This window comes from Lactuca serriola, chromosome 7, assembly GCF_051521515.1.
Source record: "Lactuca serriola cultivar US96UC23 chromosome 7, Lser_US96UC23_V15, whole genome shotgun sequence".
Classification (NCBI taxonomy): Eukaryota; Viridiplantae; Streptophyta; class Magnoliopsida; order Asterales; family Asteraceae; genus Lactuca; species Lactuca serriola.
The window spans coordinates 104,771,724-104,786,829 of NC_136414.1; the positions used below are offsets into that span (position 1 = coordinate 104,771,724).

Sequence of the window (15,106 nt, forward strand, 5' to 3'; positions counted from 1 at the left end):
GATATCAATTTTTTGTTTGCATATTCAGTGAAATAGGTCAAACCGGTGTAGCAAACTAAATCTTAATAAATATTATTATACTAGGTTTAAACCCGTGGAAACCACAGTTGAAAAAGAAAAAGCATTATTGATAATTCCAAATCGTAATGACTAATCAAAGATTTGGAAAATAACAGAGATTATAAAAAAATTGTAATTACTAATCATAGATTAGTATCCAATTATTTTTATATAATAAACCTTAGTTTATTATATAAACTACAATATTTCATTTATCATTAGTGTTATAGACAAAAAAAAAGTGCTTATTATTCCACTTCGAAGTTGTTGATCACCTTATTATAGCTTCAAACCCCACATTTGGAACATAATAGTATAATTAGAGAAATATGGGGAATTTGGTATGTACTTAAAATAATAACAAAAAAGAAAATAAAGTAAAACTTTAGAAAAATAATATACGTAGAAACCATAATCGGATATTTCTGGTTCTTTTTCTTTCACAAGGTAATCACTAAATGCCTTAAATATTTATTTTCAAACAATATCAACGATCAATTAATGAATTAACTACAAAAGACGCTCCCAGTCGATTCTAACCCTCTTATTTGTATCACAATGGCCCTTCAAGATAATGAATAAGGGCAAGAAAGTCTTTTGTTTTAACTAATCTTTTGGTGGTGTTTTAAAGCATGTATGATATTATTTCATTGACAAATAATATCTTTATGGGCTAGTGGGACTGCTATAAACAATCTGATTGATTCAAATACCCAAGCCTTTGTATCAAAAATCAAATCCTCACAAACTACACCGCCTTTGTAACTTAATTTCCCAGTCATCCCCTCATTATTAAGGTAATTTTCCTGACCACACGCACCTGAAGGATTTATGGTACCGGATCCTACACTCGATCTTGTCGAGCAAGTGATTAGCATATACAAGTAATTAAAAAGTACCTTGCTGTTTTTGATTTCTTTTATATATATTGTTCACCTAGTTATGATCAGGTTGCATAACCAATCAAAATATATTAGCTTCTTTACTGGGTAATCTATATTTAAAGATATACACAAAAGCACACAAAACAAAATCAAGTTGTCAAATGAAACCTTATTTGCATTTTTATTATTCTCCATTATATTTTTCGAGTTCATGTCTTATCTAGTGATCATGACTATGATAAACTCATGATTGCAGACACCTTCATACCCAATTGCACTAATCAAACATAGTTTCTTTTCCAGTTAATCAAATGTGTGTTTGTCCCAACATTTTACAAACTTGTCACCAGTCATGCCAATATATTCTTCAAAATACCTCTCTTTAATGACATCGGGTTAGCATTTGAGGTTACTATAAAAGGACCAAGTTTAAATCAACATTGCTTACCATGTAGATGATGAACATGAACGATAAATTACAATAGAACTGTAGAATATAAAAAGTTTCAAACCTCTCTAATAACATTATCCATGACATCAAGTGAATGCAATGAAGTTGTAGATCATCAATGGTACTTTGCTTGATACACGAAATATCCTTGTAATTTACTAATTCATATGCCAGCTGCAAATCAAATAACATTAATTTAGTTAATAGGGTCTAAATTATTGAAAATTGTGTGGGATGTAGGCAAAATGGCTAATATAACTTGCTTATAATTATGGAAGTTTCTAACAACATAAAGATGCATGATTATGAAAATTTTACAAAAGAAAAGTCATGCCTAATGGCCACTTATTGAGTTAATTGATAATGAGTGTACATCAATTTCAAAGTTTCAGGAGAATAACATATGGTTTAACTACTTATATAGCTTCTTGAATGTTTGTATGTCAGAAGCCTTATGAGCTGCAACTAAACATCTTCATCAAAGATGGATGCATCAATATGACTTTCACCATCAGTATTGCTCATAATCATTACTTTTTAAGAAAAAAAAGCAAAGATATTGATGATATTCGATTGAACCTCCAACAACAATGTTGTAATAGGCAACAAAACATGTCTGAATCATGGTATTCTCATGTCTAGTAAAAAGAACAAATAAATCCTAGGTTTCTAAAGAATCTTTGTCCAAGTCCTCATAAATACAAAAGCAAGAAGTGTAGTGGAAACATTCATATTAGGTGTCATTACAGTTGTCAGTTTCAATTTCAATGTTCTAATAATGTAAATACTCCTTATAAAGAGTCGATTAATAAGCAATTTCAGTTTCACATACAATACTTACTTCAAGCTTGTTAAATTTTGATAAAGTCGCAACTCGCAATCAACACCCTAAAATCAAATAAAAAAAGTGAGTAAGGAACACTCATACAGTACTAAGCTTGTTAGTTTCGATAAAGTGACAATAAACGCCCAAAACTCAAACAAAAAGGTGATTAAAGAACACTCTTATACAAACTTACCAAAACCTATCAGACGGTGGACGATTTCGCCATTTACGATAAAACCTTCAAAATCACGATTGCAAAGAATCAATGGTTAAGGTCGTTGGAAGCAGGAGAAAGAGACAAGAAGAAAATGATTGATATTGAAGATTAGAGGAAAACGTAACCTGATGAATTCATTTGGAAAAACAATCATTTCCTTAAACAATCAGTTCCTAAACTGAAGGCATTTAAGATGAGCATTCCAGTTTAAATGGATAAAGAGGATTAGAGATTTAAGAGAGATAAATCGAATCAAATAAAGAAACAAAACAATCGATTGATAAGATGGAGAGGATTAGGGTTTAAGAGGAATAAATGGAGAAGAACACAGCTGAAAAAGGAAACCGTTTAGGGATTTTCGATGCGTAAATTACAACCGAGAATTTAGGGGAGTTTGAATTTTGATTTTGATTTTATGGAGAAGAAGAAACATCGGCGAAGGATCAACAATAAGATTGAATTAAGAAGAATGTGAAGATGAAGCGAACCATGGAGTCTATCTTAGCATAAGGGCAGTATTGGTATTTCACTTTAAAAAATTGAGCGGGAAAATCCGATCGTAGGGGGCTTAGAGAATGAAATGTGGCAATTAAGGTACTTATTTATTAGGATAGGAGATTTATAATAATTTTGTTTTTTGGTGTACTAGGTGGGCCCGACAACATGGTATTGGATATATGCTTATGAACATGTTTTGGGGGCTTGGAACCTGTGGATTCACAATGCCAAAAAATTCAAATGGTAACTAACTTATTTACCTATTATTTAATCTGTCAAAATCATCATTCATATCTCACAAATAAACAAACTCATATATTTTTCATTTTTTATAAATAAAATAAAAGACAATGCCTCCGGAAGAATTGTATGCTACACAACTGGCACAACTACAAGAAATGGGATTCTTTGACACACGTGAGAATCGTCAAGCACTGACAACCACTGTAGGTAATGTTCATGCCGCATCTGAGAGTCTATTTGGAATTCTTAGTTAATGTCAGATATGGAATATTGATTAAGTAATTGATGTCTTTTAGTTTATCATTTAAATGTAATGTCACATTTTAGTGTATGATTTATATGGATGTTTTTTTCCTAGAGGAAGAAGAGCAATGTATTTGCAAACTTGCAGGTAAGGCATTACATGCAATTGTTCTTCCTTTCATTGTTTGCAATTGTGTCCGTTTGTATCTTTCTACATTTGGTTTTTTTTGTGGGACATCTTTTTTCCATATGCATTCGTATTACTTTGATTACACATATTTCCCTTTTTGTTGATCGTAATTATTGAGGTTAGTGATGCAGTTTTTAAGGTGCTTTCTATCTCTAGAGATACACATCTTGGTGGTGAATAGTAACGGAAAAAATTGTCGTATCCGACCCCCGAAACGCGGGGCTCCCCACCTAGTTCATAAGAAAAACAGATAGAAATAGGGATGAGCATTTGAACCGGGGAGCCGCCCGGAACCGGTACCAGAACAGGAACCCGATGGAATCGGTTGGGTCGGGACCAGGACAATATTTTTGTGGATTTTTGGAACCGGGAACCACTAGAACCGGCAAAAACTGGAACCGTATGTTGCTATTTTTCGATGACCGGTTCCAACTAGGTCTGGAAATGGAGCGGGTTTTGACCCTGATCCGATCCAAACCCTTACGGATTATATGAGTTTGGAGCATAGTTTTTGATTCCTTTACCCGTTAACGACCCATACCCGCTAACCCTTTTATTAAAAGGGTCGGGTATGGATCATCACCGATCCACTCCATTTATAACCCACCCCATATAAATTTTAGAATTATACGTTTATATTTTATCATGTCGAAAGTTTAATTTAATTTCTAATCGAAAGTTCAAAGGGTTTATATTTTATCATGTCGAAAGTTTAATTTAATTTCTAATCGAAAGTTCAAAGGGCAAAAACCAAATACCAAACTCTTTTTACATAGGACTCAAGGAGTCGACTCCTAGGCTTCCTTTCTTTTACCAAGAAACATGATATTATTTCATTAATATTTCATCAAGCAATCACTAATTTCATTTATAAATCAATAAAGCCATTTATCAACCAGAAGAAAGTTTTCAATTGATATTCTCTATAATCGTATTCGGTATTCAAAAATCAATCGGAAGTTACTACAATAGTGATTTTAATTCCAACTGAAAGTCCTTGAGTATGTAATGCATTTTTTAAATAAATATTTGTGTTTTATTATTCAAAAAGCCAATGGGTTACAAGGCGGGTTTGGATATCTGTTGATTCGGTGGAAAAGGGTATGAGTTTGATTATTCAAAACCCTACGGGTTACAGAGCGGGTTTGGATCATATTTTAAAATGTGTTAAATGGGTTTGAATCAAGGTCGATTCGCTCCAAACCCACCCCCATTGCCAAGTCTAGTTCCAACATTGAAGACACGGCAAGAACCGGTAGGATCCGGGAACTGGCAGTCCCGTTCGGTTCTTAATTTCGGCCAACTTCGGTTCCCGGGCCGGGTCGGTTCCTTTGCTCATCCCTAGATAGAAACTCTTGCATACATTACGACTTCTCAATATAAACAACATCAAAGTCCAAAAGTCAACAATATATCACCACAACACCAATTATGTTCGATCCATATGTTGGTCAAGACAAAAGCTTACCAATTTTTGCTCAATATAATGCCAAAACTCATAGAAGATGAGATATTACCAACAAAAATGAAGCTTCAAAACTACAATAGATGTAGATGCTTTTGAGTAACAACTAATAATAACTCACTATAACTAAAAAACAATCAATCAGTCAATATTTTAAAAATAAATGATCCCACAACCCAATGGAACCAACTACCAAGACTACTATACAAAACAGAACAGAAAATAGATGAAAATAATTCACCATAACTTAAATTCTTAAACATGAACTCAAAGCATCATTAATCAGTTAATCTCGATAGCTTCAGGAATCACATTTGATGGAAAAATGAAACCTTTAGCTTGCAAACAAGAAAGAACCTGCCAACAAAAGAACACAAGTGATAATATATTAGGATCATTGATTAAAACAAGTTTATCAAAAATGGAAAACCAAAAGAAATTTGACCTTAGAACATAAAATCCCAATTTTAAGCTCCTTGACATGGCCAAGATTCATTATAAATCCTTTAAGCATCTCTTCTTCCACTTCTGTAGGAGTTGTTTGCGCGATCTTTGAACGAGTATAATTTAAGTTAGCTTTGACTAAAGAAGACACATTTACCAACAAAAGCTTATGCAACACCAAATCATCTTTGATTGTTAGTGATAAAATATTGGGAGCATTGATTTCAACAATATCGACTTCAGATTTAGCATAATAATCCCGGTATCTAGATAACACCAACTTTTTAACATTCTTTGAAGTAATATGGAGATGCCTATAACCATGGCAATCATCAAACACCAAAGTTTCCAATACAGGACTTCCAGATAATATATTTTCAATCAAATCATCATTTAAACTCCAATAAGATATAGACAAACTCCTAAGATTTTTCCAACTAATCGCCCCAACTGGATTAACCATGCACCCATCTAATTTCAGCTTAGTAAAACACAAACTCGTGAAAAAAGTTTGATCTAACATAAACTCATATCCGAATACCGTATTCCAGAACCTTAAACTAATCTTTTGAACGTTGCATCTTATAGCATAACAAATCCAACTGTTGAATTAGGATTCAAACGTAATATCCAACTCAGATAAAACTTTGAATTTCTTGAGGTTCACTTGAGGACATTGAGTTAGTAATAAACTATTAGAAGCATTGATTTGGATGATATCGTCTTCAGATTCATCATCTGAAGTAACATCGGGCCCACTATAGCCAAACCAATCTTCCAACATCAAAGTTTCCAACACACCCGGATAATATATTTACGATCATCCCTTCATCTAAATTCATATAAGAAATACACAAACTCTTAAGATTTTTCCAACTAATCGCCCCACTTGGATTCAACTTGCACCCTACTAATCTCATATCAGTAAAACAAGAATTGATGAAAGAAAATTTATCTAACCGAAACTCAGCTTCAATTCTCGTATACAGAAACCTCAACTTAAGCTCTTCAACGTTACAACTTATAGCATGTTGAATCCAGTTGTTGAACTGCGATTCAAATCAGATATCGTAATAGATATACACTTCGAATTTCTTAAGCTTCGATTGTCGACACTGAGTTAGGGTTTTGTCCACCAATAATGCAAAATCATACCTTAAGTTAGGGTTTTGGAGACGATGACTTTCGGAAAGATCTGCAGGTGTGAAAATCAGAGTAAGTACGAAAGTCCAAAGATGTGCCCATTGCTTGGAGAGTGTACCTGTTCTAATGGCGTGTTTTGTGGAGGGTAAACGAGAAAGGATTTCAAGAAGCAAGGAATCGGGCAACGCACTGATTCCATCCTCTTCTCCCTTCTCAAGGATTTGTTGAAACTTAATCCGTTCATGGGCAATTTTAGGTTGATTTGGTTCTTCTTTGAACATCTTCGTGGTGGCAACTGAGCCCTCGTTGTTTTCCCCCTATTTAAATTGGCTTAGTTTAGAAATTTTGTAAAAAATAAAAAATTCAGGATGCCTTGACTTTTCAAAAAGATGTCATTTACTCTATTCAAAAAGTTAGAAAAGTCGATTACCAAACATCTTTTTAACTTTTAGAAAAAGATAAAAGTGAAAAGTCACTTTAAAATATCTCAAACACCCTCTCAATTAGGGTAATTAACTAATTATACAACCCAAGTTTTGCGTTACTCCCCTCAGCTTTAAAATAAAATATGATACAAATTCTCATATTAATATTTGTTTTATGATCCATAATTAACCAATGTTTAAAATTACCATTTATAGATACCGCATGAAATCACTTAATTATGTCTTTAATTGGTCACTAAACTTTGTTGTTTTGACCATGTGGTCATTTAACTTGGATAATATAGTTTTATTAGAGGATTTTGTTAAATATCAAACGTTTAGAACATTATCCTTCCAGCCGATGTGGAGGTTTTCCTTACTTATTCCTTGCACGCCATAAAGAGAGTAAATGCATTAACTCCTCACTCGGTAGTTTTGATGGTCTTTTATCCTCAAGTTCCACAATTTTGGATATCCGATAAGTTTTTCCTTAAAAGTACCAAAAAAGATTGGTTGGAAGCTATTCACATGGGTGACCGTATGTAATGCTCGGGTTTCGGGGCTAAACATTTTTAGACAATGTAATAGTCTAGGTCAACTATTGTAATCTTTTTCAAGTAATAAAGATGAAATATTTGAATTCTATGTGAATTATGTGTATTTGTGTGCTTATTACATAATTATAAAGATATAATTAATAAAGGATAAAAATAAGCGTCAAAATTAAAGTGTGAGATAAGCCCGATATCTTTACATAAAGTTGTAGTGGTCGAAACAAGGATTCTGGAGATATAAAGAACGTCGAATCCGAGTTATAACAAAGAAGCTATGACCTGTCGAAGTTACGCGACGGAACCGACATGATACCGAGAAGCGTAAATAGTGAATTTACGATAAAGCGAGATTTAGCCTTAGCAATCTAAACGAAATTCGTAGAATACGTTAAACCAAGAGCGTCCATAAAAAGAACGCCCAAATCTGACTTCGTATGAAGAAGTTATGATTTTTCGAAGTTTCGGTTTAGCAGTGTACAGCCCGAAATTCGAATATTAGATCGAGCGGTTTTTAGCCAACACAACCTAAACGAGAATCGAAGATCTCGTTAATAGTAGCACAGCGATAAAAAGACAGACGAAAACGGACGTCGGATGAAGAAGTTATGAATTTTTAACGGACCAATCATGTCCCGGCTTGTTAATAATATAACTTTTAAAATAAAGTCAAAATTAGCCGACGGAGTCTAAATGAAAGTTGTAGAGTATGTTCCCACCTTCGTGTGGATATAAAGAACGTCGAAAACGGAGCTCGTACGCTAAAGTTACGAATTTTTAAAGTTTGTAGTCGAATTTGCGAGACCTGATGCGAAAGTGCTGACGTGGCACTTTGCCAGCCGTCCGATGATGATCGCTAAAGTCACACCAAATGGAGACATGTCTCCTCCTTCACTCTACGCCCCACGTCCGAGGTTGGTACGCCCAGCATACCTTCGGTCCTTATCCTCTTCCGGAGTGCGAGACAGTTGGATCCGAGCTGGGCCTTATCCGAAGACTACGCCCCGCGTAGCCGAGGACTACGCCCAGCGTACGTCCGAGGCTCGCGGCTATAAATACCTGCGAGGGCTGCCGAGCAAATCACACCAATTCTCATTCTCTCTCTAGTTTCTTTCTCTCTCTAAGGCTCCAAACCACTCCTAAACCCTAGATAAAACCCCTAGCACCCAAAGGAAGCCCCGAGGCTCCCGGAGTCCCGAGAAAAAGGGTCTTTCGGTTTTCGAAACGCTGTTCCGAGCAAAGCCCGGTTTTCTTTAAAACCCGTTGTAAGTGACCTACGCTTACGCAATTTTTAATATAGCTTTCAAATAATTATAGTAATGCTATTAGGTCCTTAAAATAATTATTTGGGCTATTATTATGAGTTATATAAGTATCGTTTAACGCTTATATAATAGCAATAATAGTCAGGCTATTAATTTGTAGCGGTTATCGTTAGACTAAACCCTAGTGTTATTGATACTAGGTTTTATCGAAGGAAAATTGTTTTGAGAGTATCGAAGCGTTGTCTGAGTGCTGAGTCACCACCTTTCAGGTGAGTGCATAGTTACTTTCAGCTTACACATAGATATGAAGTATTTATATAAATTACGTGTTGTGTGTGCATATTATCTGTATACTTGCTATCTATATTGGATGAACAATTTTATACATGTTTTAAATGATTTAAACTGTATACGTATTTTATATCTACAAAATGTGTTGGGTAAAACATGGGTAGATATAATAGTCGTTGTGTGACAAAATAAAATGATGAGAGGCCTCGTTATAGATGTTATTGATGATCTAGTCATCTAGCGGAGTATACATGACGACCACAGACTATTCTAGACAGTCCAGTGGAACACTAGCAGGCTTGCAACCTATAGGTGTTTATTTGAACTGTGTGCTCACCAGGTGTACTCCATCCCCACATGGTTGCCTTAAGTACATTTATTGTTGAGGAATCCGCTTAGCAGTAGTGTCCACCCCGATGATAGTCCTTAGACTAGGTCCCTTGTGTTAGATGTTTTAGGGACGTAAAGTGAGGATAACGGGAATGGGTAATCGGGTTTGTTTGGTTTGATAACGTTAATAAACTTATTTATTGTGGGTTGAAAACCCTATGTGCTCACCAGGCTCCCAAGCCTGACCCACCCAGTTTCTTGTATTACAGGTAGTGGTGCATGAGCAGAGATGTGATGTCTTGGGATGAGAGATTAAGAGATTTTAGGCCTGTAAATACGGAATAATATAGTAAGGCCTATGCTGTATTATTTATGCTTATGATCTGTATCGAACATGACATCCCAAGTCTTTTCAATGAAATACATTTCTATGGAAATGCTTTTGATAAATCTTTATCATATTTTGTGTTTGGGACAAATTCCGCAACACTTTTATTTAAAATGTTACTCTGATTTTTAAACAAAGCATAAACAAAAATTGGTCTTTTCTGGTCTTGAAAATGGGGATGTCACAGTTGGTATCAGAGCATTAGTTTAAGCGGACTAGGAATTTGTAGGATTTCTAGACTTAAACTTAGAATGCTAAGCCATAATTGTGAGATGTGAGCACTAGCTTATTTTAGGAATTATGCCTAAAATGTTTTTATGTGCTAAATGCTTTGTGCCTTATATGCTATTATTTATTTGGATCTACGGTCTGTTGTCGACCGGATCTGGAAACCTTATGTGTTTAGGATTCTAAATGTACGACTACGATATTAGAACTAGCATGTAAACGTTTCGGAGAGATAAGGATGATTTGAACATCAGTCCTAAATAAAGATCTAAATTCACCTTATTCAGTGTATAGATCAAAATGGCAAGAACCCGCAGTGGAGACGGGAATGCAAATGGGAACATAAACCAACCCCCAGTGATTGAGCAAATACCGGTTGTGGTAGCCGCTGCGAGCCAATAACGATGGCCGGAGTGCAAGAGATGATCCAGGCGATGTTGGATCGTCAAATGGAGGAAACCAGACATTTGCTCCAACAAAATTGAGAGGAAGCGACCATACAGATCGAACATCTTGAGTTGAACGAAGGGCAAACTGAGGAGGGGAACTACAGTGGAACCGTTGGTCAAGTCAACCCACCAATAGTTCGACAAAACAACCAGATGACGGAGTCGAGAGGAATGGATGCAAGTACAAGGATTTTCTGACTTGCAAGCCATCGACTTTCATTGGAAAGGAAGATCCGATCGGGGTCGTGGATTGGATCTCGTAAATGGAGTTAGCCTTCATGATCTGCGGTTGCAGAGGAAAACTACAGACCACATTTGCAGTGCGTCAGTTCCGAGGAGGTGTTGTGCGTTGGTGGAATACCCTGGGGAAGACTTTGAGCCCCAATGAGCCCCTGCAACTAACATGGGCAGAATTTTTGGTGCAGTTCAAACATAAGTATTGCTCAGCCCAAAACCTGCTCGAGCTAGAGAAGCAGTTCCTAACCCTGAAGAAGGGAAGCATGTCAATCAATGAATACACGAATAACTTCACAGAAAAGATGGAGTTTGTCTTGCGTCTTGTTCCGGATGAGCTGACAAAAATCAATAAGTACGCAAAGGGACTTCCATGGGAATACGCGGTGCCAGTGCGTCAGGCACATACTCTGGAGGCAGCTATCTGGGCTGCCATGTCTGTGGAGGATATGATTAAGGGAAGAGCTGCCAGCAAGGTTGAGGTTGGCGAGAAGAGGAAATTTGAAGGTTCTGCTAAACCCAACAAAAAGAACAGCAAATTCAGTTCAAAGAAGATCGGGGGAGGAGGAAATGAATTGAAATGGTGCGAGAAGTGCAAGAAGAAGCACTTGGTAAAATGTAGCGAGGAAGTAACCTACTACAAGTGTGGGAAAACGGGGCACTATGTCAATGAATGCACCATCAACAAGAGGGTGTGCTACGAGTGCCGTGAAGAAGGGCATATTGCTAAGGATTGCCCAAAGAAGAAAGATGCAGGAAGGCCCAACGTTCCACCGAAGTCGAAGGTGAGAGCCTTCCAAATGACGCTCGAGGCTGCGAAGGAGGCAGCAGACGTCGCTTCAGGTAGCTTTCTTGTAAATGGTTAGCCTGCCAATATACTATTTGATTCCGGAGCCAGCTACTCCTTTGTGTCGTGTAAATTTGGTGGGAAACTAGCATTACCTATAGAAAAACTTGATGGTTCCCTGATCGTAGAAGTTCCCAGTGGCAAGTTCGTACCTGTTAGTAATCATATTAAGAACGTAGTCATCGACCTAAACAGAAATGAATTCCACGAAGAGCTATTACCCATAGAGTTAAATGGTTTCAACATCGTTTTGGGTATGGATTGGCTTAGCGAAAACGATGCCAAGATATTATGCCGAAAGAAGATAGTTAGGGTAAATCCCCCTGGAAAGGAGTCATTTATGGTGTACGGGGACAAACGTAGAGTGAATTCTGGAATCTTCTCCCTGATGAAAGCCAGAAAATGTTTATCCAAAGGATGTGCATCATATTTGGCATTTGTGATTGATGCTAAGAAGGAAAATAAGGAGTTGCAAAATATATCGGTCATATATTATTATCCGGAAGTCTTTCCTGAAGATCTTCCCGGATTACCACCTGATAGGCAAGTGGAGTTTCGGATAGACTTGTTACCAGGTACAACACCGATAGCAAAGGCACCTTACTGATTAGCACTGACGGAGATGAAGGAGCTTATGATGCAACTTCAAGAGCTGTTGGACAACGGTTTCATTCGACCTAGTTCATCACCCTGGGGAGCTCCAGTGTTATTCGTGAAGAAGAAGGACAAAAACATGAGAATGTGTATAGACTACTAAGAGCTGAACAAGGCAACGATGAAGAACAAGTATCCATTACCGAGGATTGACGACCTATTCGATCAGTTGCAAGGTTCGAGCTACTTCTCAAAGATCAATCTTAGGTCAGGATATCATCAGCTGAAAGTGAGAGATCAGGATATTGAGAAGACTGCATTCAGAATGAGATATGGACACTACGAGTTCTTGGTTATGTCGTTTGGACTAACCAATGCTCCAACAACATTCATGGATTTGATGAATAGGGTTTGTAAGCCATTCCTCGATAAATCCTTGATAGTGTTCATCAACGACATTCTGATCTACTCGAGAATCCAAGAGGAGCATGACAAGCATCTACGAGAAGTATTAGAAGTGCTGAAGAAGGAGAAGCTTTATGCAAAGTTCTCCAAGTGTGATTTTTGGATCCGAGAAGTTCAATTCTTGAGTCATGTGGTTAACCAGGAGGGAATAATGGTTGACCCATCAAAAATTGAAGTTGTAACAAAGTGGGAACGTCCAAAGAGTCCCACAGAGATTCGAAGCTTTCTAGGATTAGCCGGATATTACCGACGATTTATCCAAGGCTTTTCTTCGATAGCTGCTCCATTGACAACGTTTACCCACAAAGGAGCTACATATACGTGGAGTGAGAAACACAATGAGGCATTCGAGAAGCTAAAGAAGAAGTTATGTGAAGCGCCGATACTTTCTCTACCCGATGGAGTTGAAGACTTTGCGGTCTATAGTGACGCATCTGGAGTCGGGTTGGGTTGTGTTCTGACCCAAAGAGAAAAGGTGATAGCATACGCATATCGACAATTGAAAGAGCACAAAAAGAACTACCCCACTCACGATTTGGAGTTGGCAACGGTAGTTTGCGCTCTAAAGATATGGAGGCATTACCTCTACGACACGAAGTGTAAGCTTTTCACTGATCACAAGAGTCTCCAGTATCTCTTTAATCAGAAAGAATTGAACATGAGGCAACAACGCTGGCTAGATTTACTCAAGGACTACGACTGTGAGATACTTTACCACCCCGGTAAAGTAAATGTTGTTGCTGATGCTCTCAGTCAGAAAGTCAACCTTGAAAGGAAAAAGCCAAGAGCGTTGAGAATCGAAGTCGTCTCGACGATTGTGGAAAGTATCAGGAAAGCTCAAGAAGAAGCTTTAGAGAAGAATGACCGAAAAGGAGAACGTTTGGGCAAAGCGTTAGTGTTCGGTACAAACAATCGAGGACTGAAGGTATTCCAAGATCGGATTTGGGTACCTAAGACGAGAGGAATAAGAGATCTTCTGATGGAAGAAGCACACAAGACCATGTACTCGATTCATCCCGGTAGCACTAAAATGTATAGGGACCTAAAACCCTACTACTGGTGGCCGACGATGATACTCGATGTTGCGAAGTATGTGGCCGAGTGTGTGACATGTGCAAGAGTTAAGGCACAACATCAGAAACTGTATGGGAGTTTAGAACCTTTACCTATACGCATGGGTAAATAGGAAGGCATCACCATGGACTTTGTGACTAAACTGCCCAGGACGAAGAACGGTCACGACATGATTTGGGTAGTTGTGGATCATTTCACTAAGAGTGCACACTTCATAGCAGCCAATGAGAGGTGGTCTATGGATAAGCTCGCAAATGCTTTAGTGAAAGAGACAATAAGACTTCACGGTGTTCCTCTTACGATTGTATCAGATCGTGATAGTCGTTTCACGTCGAGGTTTTGGAAGAGTCTACAAGAGGAGTTAGGTACAAAGTTATGTTTGAGTACTACTTACCATCCGCAGACTGATGGTCAGAGCGAACGAACGATTCAAACGCTTGAAGATATGATGAGAGCATGTACCCTTGATTTCCTAGGGAATTGGGACGAGCACTTACCTCTGGTGGAATTTTCCTACAACAACAGTTTCCACTTGAGCATCAAGATGGCACCTTGTACGAAAAGCATCGGTTACGGATACAAACAAAAGGTAAAATTCTGAAACCTTGTACAACCTTTTTTAGAAATACCATTTCCCTTGGAGTTCGAAAGGACTCCTGGTACCGATAGTTATATGAAGGACGAGTATAAGTCATAATTAGTATCTTGTAAATTTTATATTTGTGAGGGTGCTTATTTGTAAATTTATTGTTTATATATACTCTTTCTCTGCCCATTCATGGGTATTGAGATCGTTACTTTCTCTTGGTATCAGAGCACCTCTTAATTTCTCATTCTGATTCCTTTGCCTTGATCAGTTCTTTCCCTTCTTCTTCCCACTTCCGTTTTCTTTTCTTCCCTTAGCAGCAATGGTTTCTACCTCATCCTCTACCCACAATTCTGATCTCCTCATGAACACCATTCTTCACTTAATCACTATCAAGTTATCATCCACAAATTACCTACTGTAAACCAGATGACGCCTCTTCTCATTTATTAAGGGTTGCTAGGGCATGTAGATGGATCTTCCTCTCTCCCAGAAGAATTTACTGATGCAGCAAAATCAACTCTAAATCCTGCCTATCAGGAGTGGATTACAGCAGACCAACGCACCATACTTCTTCTTCATGCCTCTCTCGCGGAGGAAGCTTTTTTTGAAATTGTGGGTCTCTCCATGGAGAGAATTCAAACCCTTCGTGATCAATTGCGCCATCTCACCAAGGGTAATCTCATTGTTTCTGTATTTAGTAGAAAATTTAAAA

At 37.4% G+C, this 15,106-nt stretch overlaps 1 protein-coding gene across 3 annotated transcripts; it reads right to left on the reverse strand.

The window, feature by feature from the left end:
• Positions 1–5,099: 5,099 nt before the first annotated feature.
• LOC145063566 (F-box protein At5g03100-like) lies at positions 5,100–6,970 on the reverse strand. 3 transcript variants are annotated; one of them, XM_079011161.1, is made up of 5 exons: positions 6,783–6,970; positions 6,677–6,716; positions 6,482–6,570; positions 5,523–5,627; positions 5,413–5,434 (listed from the first exon to the last, which is right to left on the reverse strand). In XM_079011161.1, the coding sequence occupies exons 1-3, from the start codon at positions 6,943–6,945 to the stop codon at positions 6,543–6,545; spliced, it is 231 nt and encodes a 76-aa protein (XP_078867287.1). In that variant the 5' UTR covers positions 6,946–6,970; the 3' UTR covers positions 5,413–5,434; positions 5,523–5,627; positions 6,482–6,542. The 3 variants fall into 3 exon arrangements, with proteins under 3 accessions (XP_078867286.1, XP_078867285.1, XP_078867287.1); XM_079011160.1 differs by having other exon boundaries at positions 5,100–5,434; positions 5,523–6,570; XM_079011159.1 differs by having other exon boundaries at positions 5,100–5,434; positions 5,523–6,716.
• Between the last annotated feature and the right edge of the window lie 8,136 nt (positions 6,971–15,106).

Coding starts and splice junctions, on each gene's coding strand:
- LOC145063566 (XM_079011160.1), bottom strand. CDS start 6,044: ATGTTAGATCAAACTTTTTTCACGAGTTTGTGTTTTACTAAGCTGAAA. Junction 5,435..5,522: donor TTGGGATTTTATGTTCTAAG/GTCAAATTTCTT, acceptor TTTTGTTGGCAG/GTTCTTTCTTGTTTGCAAGC.